Raw genomic sequence first — 11,515 nt, 5'->3', positions numbered from 1 at the left:
AGTTGGCCGCCACCACCAAAGTGCCATCACCCCAGGGCTCAGCGGTGTGGAAATTTTTTTGTGTGTCTGCCTCAGATGAGAGCAATGCCATCTGTACTCTCTGCCACCGAAAATTGAGCCATGGAAAAACCAAGACCCGCTTAGGGACAACTACCTTACGAAGGCACGTGATTACAAAGCACAAACTGCAATGGGATGACCACCTGAGGGAAAGCAGCACACAAAAGCAAATCCCCACACCGCAGTGGAAGATATGCAATTATTTCTCAAAAAAGGCGATACCCAAACTGTGCCGTGATGTTGAAAGGCAAGTGGTGTCATCTCATTTCGGCCCTTAAAACACTGCTTTGCATCAAATCCAGATTTTTCCCTGGGACTTTTGGCGTCTATCCCACTCCGCCATGCCCCCCTCCAAGTGTTAGAACCCTTGAAACACCTTTTCCATCACTTGTGGCCAGCATACATTTTTCTAGTTTTCCAATTTCGCCTCCCCATTGAAGTCTATTGTGGTTCGCGAAAGTACGCACAAACAGAACTTTCACGGGAGGTTCGCGAACCGAAAATCGGAGGTTCGGGCCATCTCTAGTGATAAAGAATCCAAGGATCACCACCAAGGCCATCCTGGTGAATCTGGGCTCTGCTGGTGGCAATGTCTCAAGGCAGACAATCCAACGGACACTGCACACTGCTGGGTTCCATGGATGGAAAACAAGGAGGACACCACTTCTTCAGATAAGGCACACAAAAGCTCGCTTGGCCTTGGCAAATGCTCATCTGGACAAGAAAGAAGACTTCTGGTCTTCTGTGAAACAAAAATGGAATTGTTTAGTCACAATTTCCTTCATTTGGCATAAAAAAGGAGAAGCCTTCAACCCAAAGAACACCATCCCCACTGTCAAACATGGTGGTACGAACCTAATGCTTTGGGGTTGTTTTTTTAATCACTGAACCAGGGAATCTAATCATAGTAAACGGCACTATGAAAAAAAGAGTAATACATGAGGATTCTCAACGACAACATCAGGTAGTCTGCAGAGAAACTTGGCCTTGGCCACCAATGGACATTTTTTCAGCATGACTACGACCCAAAACACACAACAAAAGTTGTGAAGAAAATGTTAGCAGACAACAACATTAACGTTTTGGAGTGGTCCAGACAGAGTCCTGACTTGAATCTAATTGAGAATCTTGGGAAATAAATTAGAGTGATGGCAAGAAGACCCTCCAACCTGAAAGATTTGGAGCTCATTGCTAAAGATGAATGGGCAAAAATACCTGTGGAGACATGCAAAAAGCTGGTCTGCAATTATAGGAAGGGTTTGATTGTTGTAATAGCTAATTAAGGCGTTTCTATTGATTTTTGAGAAGGGTATGAATAATTTTGGACGGGACACTTTTTGCTCAAATATAAATGAAACCTGAGAAATGTTTTTTTCCACAATAATGAGTCTTGTACATCGTCTTATTATCTTTTGGGATACACCTATGTAATTTTCCGTCAAAAAATTACTTGCTGGTTGAATAAAAGTAACTTTAAGTCAAAATTTATCAGGGATATGAATAATTATGGGCAGCAATGTACATAGTTATTTAGGTTGAAAAAAAGACATATGTCAACCGAGTACAACCAGAAAATAAAGTATAACACCAGCCTGCACCCTCACATATCCTTGTTGATCCAGAGGAAAGCGAAAAACCCTTACAAAGCATGGTCCAATTAGCCCCAAAAGGGAAAAAAAATCCTTCTTGATTCCAGATGGCAATCAGATGAAAACCCTGGATCAACACTACCGGGCATTACCTAGTAATTATAGCCATGGAAGTCTTTCAATGCAAGGAAAGCATCTAAGCCCCCTTTAAAGAGACTCTGAAGTGAGTCTAAATTCACTTTTTTAAAATGCAGTCATGTTAACCACTTGCCGACCGCGCACTCATACCGCGCGTCGGCAAAGTGGCAGCTGCAGGACCAGCGACGCAGTTCTGCGTCGCCGGCTGCAGGCTAATCAATCAGGAAGCAGACGCTCGCGCGAGCGGCTGCTTCCTGTCAATTCACGGCGGGGGGCTCCGTGATTAGCCTGCGGGCCGCCGATCGCGGCTCGCAGGCTAAATGTAAACACAAGCGGAAATAATCCGCTTTGTTTACATTCGTACAACGCTGCTAACAGTAGCAGCGTTGTACCAGATCAGCGATCCCCGGCCAATCAGCGGCCGGGGATTGCTGTCACACAGTGGTGCTCAGCAGAGCTCGAATATTCGAGTAGCTCGAATATTCGAGCTCTTTTCCAGCTATTCGAGCTCGGTATTCGAGCTCCGAATAGCTGCAGCTATTCGAATGGGCTATTCGCGTACACTCGAATAGCCCATTCACTACTCGAGCTATTCGAGCAAACGGCGCTATTCGAGCTCGGTACCGAGCTCGAATAGCGTCATAGCCCAGATTGATGTCCTTAGAGCCAATCAGAGGGCTCCCAGGCCCTCTGACGGCAGCCAATCACAGAGGGGGACCCTGGCCAGCCCCTACCCTATAAATAGCGGCCGCCATGTTACGTTTCTCCGTCCTTGCCTGAGACTTGCATAGAGAGAGAGTTGCTCCTTTGTGCTTTGGCTTAGCAAGAGCTTTATTGTGGTCATTTACCTAGCGTTTTTGCTCACATACACCTCCTATACACACCTATATTGTTGTTAGTTAGTTAGACATTGTATTTTAGTTAGTAGCTTTTGTGTTACATAGAGACAGGCCAGCTGCTGCAGGCTTACAGCTTTAGGCCTCAGGGCCTGCCTGTGTGGGCAGCTGTCCTCCTGTCCTCTGTTTATTTCTCTCATCTATACCAGTATTTCTGCTGTCCTTTACTACTGATTGTATTAGTATTGTAGTTATATACTGTAACTGTACTAGGACACTCACTGTCACTGTTCATAGGCTACTAGCTGCTCCTGCGTGTGTGCACTCACTGTCTGTGTACACACTACACACACTCTATTTCCAAGTTCTGATAACTGATTGATTATTGTAATTGAATATTGTAATTAGTTAGTTGTACTCACTGTTACTACTTACTGTACTAGGAGTCTCGGACACTCAGTCACTGTTCATAGGCTACTAGCTCCTGCGTGTGTGCACTCACTGTCTGTGTACACACTACACACACTCTATTTCCTTCTGATAACTGATTGATTATTGTAATTAGTTAGTTGTACTTACTGTTACTACTTACTGTACTAGGAGTCTAGGACACTCAGTCACTGTTCATAGGCTACTAGCTCCTGCGTGTGTGCACTCACTGTCTGTGTACACACTACACACACTCTATTTCCTTCTGATAACTGATTGATTATTGTAATTAGTTAGTTGTACTTACTGTTACTACTTACTGTACTAGGAGTCTAGGACACTCAGTCACTGTTCATAGGCTACTAGCTCCTGCGTGTGTGCACTCACTGTCTGTGTACACACTACACACACTCTATTTCCTTCTGATAACTGATTGATTATTGTAATTAGTTAGTTGTACTTACTGTTACTACTTACTGTACTAGGAGTCTCGGACACTCAGTCACTGTTCATAGGCTACTAGCTCCTGCGTGTGTGCACTCACTGTCTGTGTACACACTACACACACTCTATTTCCTTCTGATAACTGATTGATTATTGTAATTAGTTGTACTTACTGTTGCTACTTACTGTACTAGGAGTCTAGGACACTCAGTCACTGTTCATAGGCTACTAGCTCCTGCGTGTGTGCACTCACTGTCTGTGTACACACTACACACACTCTATTTCCTTCTGATAACTGATTGATTATTGTAATTAGTTAGTTGTACTTACTGACTGTTACTACTTACTTACTTACTGTACTAGGGACACTCACTCAGTCACTGTTCATAGGCTAGCTCCTGCGCGTGTTTGCGCGTGCGTGCACTCACTGTCTGCAGTGTACACACACTAAATTTACTTGTGATTACTACTGATTATTGTAAGTTGTAACTGGTAGTTGTACTTCCTGACTGTTACTACTTACTTACTGTACTAGGGACACTCACTCAGTCACCTCACCCACCAACCCACTCCATTAAAGTACCCCACTTTTCACCCGCCCTTTTAAAAAACTTTTGTCTATACGCCCAAAACATCGAAGATGTCTGGAAGTGGCAGCCAGCGCGGTTTGGGCAAGGGGAAGGGCAGCAAGGGAATCAGGAGGAGAGGGAGCAGCATTGTGGCAAGCCGCGGGCGCGGGCGCGCCACCATGCACAGTTCCGCAGCAGCAGCAGCAGCGTCAGTGGCTAACATTCCTCCCATAGCCACTGGCCGTGGACGCCTTGGGCGCCGCCCAGCAGGAGCATCTGCAACTCACGCTGCAGAGACACAGCAGCAGCAGCGTGTAGCACCTGCTCCGATTTTCCTCCAGCCGGGTCGGAAACGTCCCATTGAGGAAAAGCATGCAGACACTGTGGTGCAACTCATGACGGAGGATGAGCAGCCCGCCATCAGCTCTGCATCTGAGGCCTCCACCCTCACCACCACCACCACCACCCCTGTTCGCAGCAGCCGCCCAGCAGGGTCTGGGGAGGAGGCCAGTTCACCGTCACTCGCCGACCTGTCATTCAGCAGTCTTTTGACCCCAGGCATCATGAGTAAATTGTCTGCTGTTGTTGGCGATCTTGAGGAGGAGATGCTGATGGGCACTTTGGGGGATGAGGGATTGGACAGCAAGACTGTGGCGACAGTCAAGCAGCCCATCCATGCATCAGGAGAGGAGTTTGGGGGGTCCTCATCCCAGCAGGACATGTTTCAGGAGGGGGAGGATGTTGATGACCCGGTGACAGACAGAGACTGGGTGCCACCACCTCCAGGGGATGTCGTCCTCAGCAGCTCTGAGGAGGAGGAGGAGGATGCTCTTGTGGGCCTTGCAAGGAGGCGCATCATTGCAAGCATTGGCAGCAGCAGTAGGCAGGTCCCACAGCCTGCTGGTGTCTCAGGCTCAGCAGCAGCAGCAGCAGCATCTGCCAGTACCACCACCAGCCGCACCCAAGCCCCCCAAGCCCCCCCCCAAACCACCACAGGGAGACAGGCAGCAGCGCTTCCATGCCGTAGGGGGATGTTTCTGTCACCAATCTGGCGCTTTTTCACCATGCCCACAGTGTACAGCAAGTACGCCACTTGCAACCACTGTCAGCGGAAGTTGAGCAGAGGTGCAGACCCCTTAAAGTTCTGCACCAGCTCGCTCATCAACCACCTTGCTGCGAAACATTTCCACCAGCATCAGGAGTTCCAGAGGCTGAAGGCATCTGGTGCTGGCAGTGGCACCACACCCATCACTGCACAGCCTTCAGCAGCAGCAGCAACAGCAGCCACCCGCCCTCCTGCTCCTCCAGCAGCACCAGCAGGAGTGCGGAAACGCACTGCTCCTCCCCCCTCTGCAACTCCTGCCGCCGACACTGAGGCCTGTTCTGGCAGCCAGTCCTCAGTGGCCTCCTCCGCTGTGTCTGCTGATTCCCGTGCCAGCAAAAGGCCACGCCAGAGCCTTTTGAGCGAGTCCTTCCAGGGGGTGGTTAGGGCTCTGCCTCCCAGCAGCCGTCGCGTGCGGCAGCTGAACGGCTTGCTGGCACGGGCCATGTGCTCCCAACTCCTGCCGTACACGCTCGTGCAGGAGGGGAGCGACATTCGTGCGCTGCTTGCTTGCGCAGCCCCAGACTGGCAGCTCCCCAGCAGACACTTTTTCTCCCGCAAGGCCATTCCTGCACTGCACCGCTTTGTGATGGCCAATGTGGAGCGAGGGCTGGAGCACGCGGTTGGTGAAAGGGTCCACGTCACCATGGACTCCTGGAGCAGCCGCTTCGGGACAGGCCGCTACCTGTCCTTCACTGTCCACTGGGTCAGCTTGGTGGAAGGGGGTGAGGATGGGAGAGCAGCAGCGGGCACAGCAGCAGCAGCAACACAGTGGGTGGTGCCACCCCGCAGGGTCAGGGGAACTGCAGCAGGTTCCTCCGATCCTCTGCCATCCTCCGGCACACCTGGCCAAACCCCCCGCCTCAGCAGCAGCGTGAAGGCCCGCCACTGCCAAGCGCTGCTGCACTTGGTCAGCCTTGGGAAGACCAAGCTGACGGCAACCCATGTGTTGGCCAAACTCCAGGAGCAGGAGAGGATTTGGCTGACCCCCAGAGGCCTCAGAGTCGGAGAGGTGGTGGCCGACAATGGGGCCAATCTGGTTGCCGCAATAGACAGGGGAAACCTGACCCACATCCCCTGTCTTGCCCACGTGCTGAACCTGGTGGTGCAGAAGTTCTTGCGCACCTACCAGGGGATGGGCGAACTGCTGGAAACGGCAAGGAACGTTGTGCGTCACTTCCGGCGCTCGGCTGCAGCCTGTGCGAGCCTGGAAGACGTGCAAAAGGAGCTGGATCTGCCACGCCATCGGCTGATCCTTGACGTTCCGACTCGCTGGAACTCCACCCTGGCGATGTTGGAGCGTCTGGTTGAACAGAAGCGCGCTGTCAAACAGTACCTTGCCCTGGCCACTGTTTCCGCCGCTCAGAGAAGGGACAAGACCAGCAACATCCCATCCATCGTCCCCGATGATGACTGGAGGCACATGCAGCAGGTGTGCTTAGTGCTGGCTCCCTTTCTGCAGGCCACTAACATGGTGAGCAGGGACCATGCTATGGTCTGCGAGTGGGTGCCCCTGGTTTGTCTGCTGAACAGGGCCCTCGATGCTTTGCTGGAACAGGGAGCGGCAGCCTTGGACCAGCAGGAGCGGCAAGCAGCTGCACAGTCCACCTCTGAGGGGGAGGAGGAGGAGGACTTGGTGGAGGTCCCTGACCTTGCTGCTGATGAGGGGGATCAGCACAGTGCAGCTGAGTTGGTGCGGGGGTGGAGAGAGGATGAGGCTGACGAGGCAGAGGAGGAGGATGAGGACAGCAGCACTGCCGTCGATGTGCCAGCAGACGTGGCCCGCCTCTTCCCAATGGCAGCGCACATGCTGACGTGCCTGCGCAGAGACCCCAGGGTGATCCAGATGAAGCAGAGGGAGGACATCTGGATCAGCATGATGTTGGACCCACGCCTCAAGGGGAAGTTGAGCCAGTTCCTGCCGCCTGCAGGAGGAGACCCAGCGCAACAAATAAGGAGCTTGCAGCAGGCCCTTGTTGAGCGCTTGGAGGAAGCCTTCCCCCAGCCTTCCACCCCCACTGTCCAGCAGCCAGCACAGAGGCAGCAGCAGGTGCCTGCATCCAGCAGCAAACGCCCCACAGACCTGCTGTCTCTCAGCCACGAGCTCTACAGGACTGTAGAGGCTCCGGCAGCAGTGACTAGAGAGGAGGTGCATGCAGCAGCATCCTCCACCGGTCACAGCCAGCGCCTGACCCGCATGGTGGCTGACTACATGGGGTCCTACAGCGGGCTTGACAGCGATGCCCCTGTTGATCCCATGGAGTATTGGGTCAAGCGCCTGGAGATCTGGAGCAAGCTGGCGCAGTACGCCCTGGAAGTGCTGTCCTGCCCCCCTTCCAGCGTGCTGTCCGAGCGCTGCTTCAGTGCAGCTGGTGGTGTGGTCACCGAGAAACGCTCACGTCTGTCTCACAAGTCTGTGGACAGACTGACGTTTCTCAAGATGAACCAGGCGTGGGTGGAAGGCGAGTTCCTGGCCCCTGTTGTCGGCGAGAGGGGGACATGAACTGGCTAAGAACCATCGTTAATGTGCCTTACCACCCTTTACCACCTCCTGGCTCCTGCTCACTAAGCCAGCCTGGTTCACTTTGACTATTACGTCGCCTGCAGCCACACATTTTACACCTACAGTGGGCTGCTGTGTACTGCCCTTCTGCTGTCTGTCTGTGTTTCCCACTGCCAGGGTACACAGATTTACCTTCTGCTGCCACTCTGCCACCAGCTATTACGTCAAAAAATAGCTATATCTGTGTAATTGGTTGTAAAACCAAAACTACAAAACCATAAAAAAAAAAAAGGTTTAATTTTTCTGAGGTGCCCGGGTTGAAAACTGTGTTGTCCTAGTTGTGTATTGGACACGATGTGGGCTGCACGACCGCTGTCTGGGACCTCCTGTTGTGTTCATTTACGGCCTGGTATCACCGCTAGGTACCAGGGCTATTATGTCACGCTGCCTGCCTGCTGCCACACTCACACTACTCCTCCATTCCTCCTGCTGATGCTGCTGTCTGTCTGTGTTTCCCAACGCCAGGGTACACAGATTTACCTTCTGCTGCCACTCTGCCACCAGCTATTACGTCAAAAAAATAGCTATATCTGTGTAATTGGTTGTAAAACCAAAACTACAAAACCATAAAAAAAAAAAAAAGGTTTAATTTTTCTGAGGTGCCCGGGTTGAAAACTGTGTTGTCCCAGTTGTGTATTGGACACAATGTGGGCTACACGACCGCTGTCTGGGACCTCCTGCCTGCTGTGTTTATTTACAGCCCTGGTATCACCGCTAGGTACCAGGGCTATTATGTCACGCTGCCTGCCTGCTGCCACACTCACACTACTCCTCCATTCCTCCTGCTGATGCTGCTGTCTGTCTGTGTTTCCCAACGCCAGGGTACACAGATTTACCTTCTGCTGCCACTCTGCCACCAGCTATTACGTCAAACAATAGCTGCTCACATTACTCCTCCATTCCTCCTGCTGCTGCTGCTGTCTGTCTGTCTGTGTTTGCCAACGCCAGGGTACACAGATTTACCTTCTGCTGCCACTCTGCCACCAGCTATTACGTCAAAAAATAGCTATATCTGTGTAATTGGTTGTAAAACCAAAACTACAAAACCATAAAAAAAAAAAAAAAAAAAGGTTTAGTTTTTCTGAGGTGCCCGGGTTGAAAACTGTGTTGTCCCAGTTGTGTATTGGACACAATGTGGGCTGCACGACCGCTGTCTGGGACCTCCTGCCTGCTGTGTTTATTTACAGCCCTGGTATCACCGCTAGGTACCAGGGCTATTATGTCACGCTGCCTGCCTCATTGACTGCCTGCTGCCACACACTCATCCTCCTCCTCCTGCTGCTGAATTTACCTCCTGCTGTCTGTGTGTTTCCACTGCCAGGGAGCACATACAATGGCGCTTCCAACATGCGTGCGCCACCAGCTATTTGTTACGCTCAAAAATAGCTGCATTTCTTTAAAAAAAAAAATTTGAAAAGAGAAATAAGTGAAGAAGAAGACGATATAGAAGAAGATGAAGAAGATGAAGAAGAAGAAGATGATGAAGAAGAAGAAGATGAAGAAGAAGAAGATGAAGATGATGAAGAAGAAGAAGATGAAGAAGAAGATAAGGATGATGAAGAAGATGAAGAAGATGAAGAAGATGAAGATGAAGAAGATGAAGAAGAAGAAGAAGATGAAGAAGAAGAAGAAGATGAAGAAGAAGATGAAGAAGATGAAGAAGAAGAAGAAGAAGATGATGAAGAAGATGAAGATGAAGAAGATGAAGAAGAAGAAGATGAAGATGATGAAGAAGAAGAAGATGAAGAAGAAGATGAAGATGATGAAGAAGAAGAAGATGAAGAAGATGAAGAAGATGAAGATGATGAAGAAGATGATGAAGAAGAAGAAGATGAAGAAGTTGAAGATGAAGTAGATGTAGAAGAAGAAGAAGAAGAAGAAGATGAAGAAGATGAAGAAGATGAAGAAGAAGATGAAGAAGATGAAGAAAAAGAAGATGAAGAAGATGAAGAAAAAGAAGATGAAGAAGAAGAAGATGATGATGAAGAAGATGAAGAAGAAGAAGACAATATAAAAGAAGAAGATATAGAAGAAGAAGATATAGAAGAAGAAGAAGAAGATATAGAAGATAAAGAAGAAGAAGAAGAAGTATATACAGTACTGAACAAATTTCTGGACACAACTTCTCTTTTCAACTTTTTTTTTTTAAAGGAACATCCCCACATAATCACTTGCTGTTGTTACTTGGAAAAAAAGAGGTTTCTTGCATCATTCACCCTCAAAACAAGTGTTGGAAGCTATTTAAGGCCATTTCGAATAGTCAGCTCGAATAATGAGCTCGAATACCGACTCGAATAGTGAGCTCGAATTACGAGGTCGAATCGAATAGTAAAAATTATTCGACTCGAATATTCGACTGATCTCGAATAATTTACTATTCGAATTCGACCTAACTCGAATTTTGAAAAGGGGTATTTGAGCACCACTACTGTCACATGACAGGCAGGAGCCTGTTAGAGGCTGCACAGGACAGATCCGTTCCTGGGCAGCCTCGGATCTCCGGGGAAGGGAGGGAGGAGAGGGAGGGGGGAATTTCGCCGCGGAGGGGGGCTTTGAGGTGCCCCCCCCCGCAACACCCAGGCAGGCAGGAGCGATCAGACCCCCCCAGCACATCATCCCCCTAGTGGGGAAAAAAGAGGGGCGATCTGGTCGCTCTGCCTGCACCCTGATCTGTGCTGGGGGCTGCACAGCCCACCCAGCACAGATCAGCTAAAACAGTGCTGGTCCTTAAGGGGGGGTAAAGGGTGGGTCCTCAAGTGGTTAAGAACTATAACCCCTGCTACATTCAGCATGATCGAACCTGAGACGTCACTAATTTACAAAGCAAATGCTAAGGAGAGGGAAACCTCTGGATCCTCCAGAGGCTTCCTATGCTGTTCTCTGGGTCCCCCGCCGCTCATGAGCCCCCTTAATATCGGGTTGTGCGATCATGGCTGCAACTGCACAGTAGCATTGAGTACTAGGGACACAATTTAAATATTGTGATAATATTGTGATAACCAGGATAATTAGGCAAATAAAATGTGTGGGTTTATCTACAGGAAAACTGTTTATTTTATTAATCATGAAAATGGAGAAATAATGTATTTTTTTATTTTTTTCCTTACCATTCCCTTTAAAATGCATAGATCACAAAAAAAAATATATCACCCAATAAGTAATCTATAGATCATCCAGGTTTGATAAGTAGTGATGAAATTATGGCCGAATAAACGGGAGCTGCACTGAAATTTGAAAATTGCTCTGGTCCGTAAAGTGAAAATAAACCTGCGGTCAGAAGAGGTTAAGGCTGCTTCCACACTAAGACGTTACAGGCGCACGTTAGTGCAGCCTGTAACGCTCCCCCAACGCACAGCAATGTAACACAAGTGGGCTGTTCACACTGCCCACGTTGCGTTATATGTAACGCTGCACGTTCTTCCGAAAGTGCACCATACTATAGCGTTACAGCGGCTTAAGCCGCGTTAGACTGTTAACACATGCTCAGTCATGTTGGGGAGGAGCGGAGAGCGGCCAGGCACATGGCTAATTAATATTTACTGCACTTTGTGACGTGCAGTGTTTACTTCCTGGTGCGGCCGCTCTGTGCGGCGATTGGCCGTCGGGACCACGTGATGCCGCATGCGTCCAAGAGTACGCATCACGGCATCACGGACGCCAGAGTGAGCTGCACAACGCGGCTCACTCTGACGTCCACATCGAAGAGCACCAGGCCTTGCGTTAGGTGCACGTTATGCGACCTTAACCTAGCACCTAACGCAACGTCTTGGTGTGCAAGTAGCCTA

The 11,515-nt window shown here is 49.7% G+C and overlaps 1 protein-coding gene across 1 annotated transcript; it reads right to left on the bottom strand.

The window, feature by feature from the left end:
• Nucleotides 1-9,181: 9,181 nt before the first annotated feature.
• Nucleotides 9,182-9,829, bottom strand: LOC137536162 (uncharacterized; the record flags this gene model as incomplete). Its single annotated transcript, XM_068258249.1, has 1 exon — nucleotides 9,182-9,829. A coding segment is annotated over one exon (648 nt), but the record flags the coding sequence as incomplete, so codon positions are not given.
• Between the last annotated feature and the right edge of the window lie 1,686 nt (nucleotides 9,830-11,515).

Source organism: Hyperolius riggenbachi, chromosome 10 (genome assembly GCF_040937935.1).
Source record: "Hyperolius riggenbachi isolate aHypRig1 chromosome 10, aHypRig1.pri, whole genome shotgun sequence".
NCBI lineage: Eukaryota > Metazoa > Chordata > Amphibia > Anura > Hyperoliidae > Hyperolius > Hyperolius riggenbachi.
The sequence above is the reverse complement of the archived record's forward strand: the minus strand, read 5'-3'. Positions and strand labels throughout refer to the sequence as shown.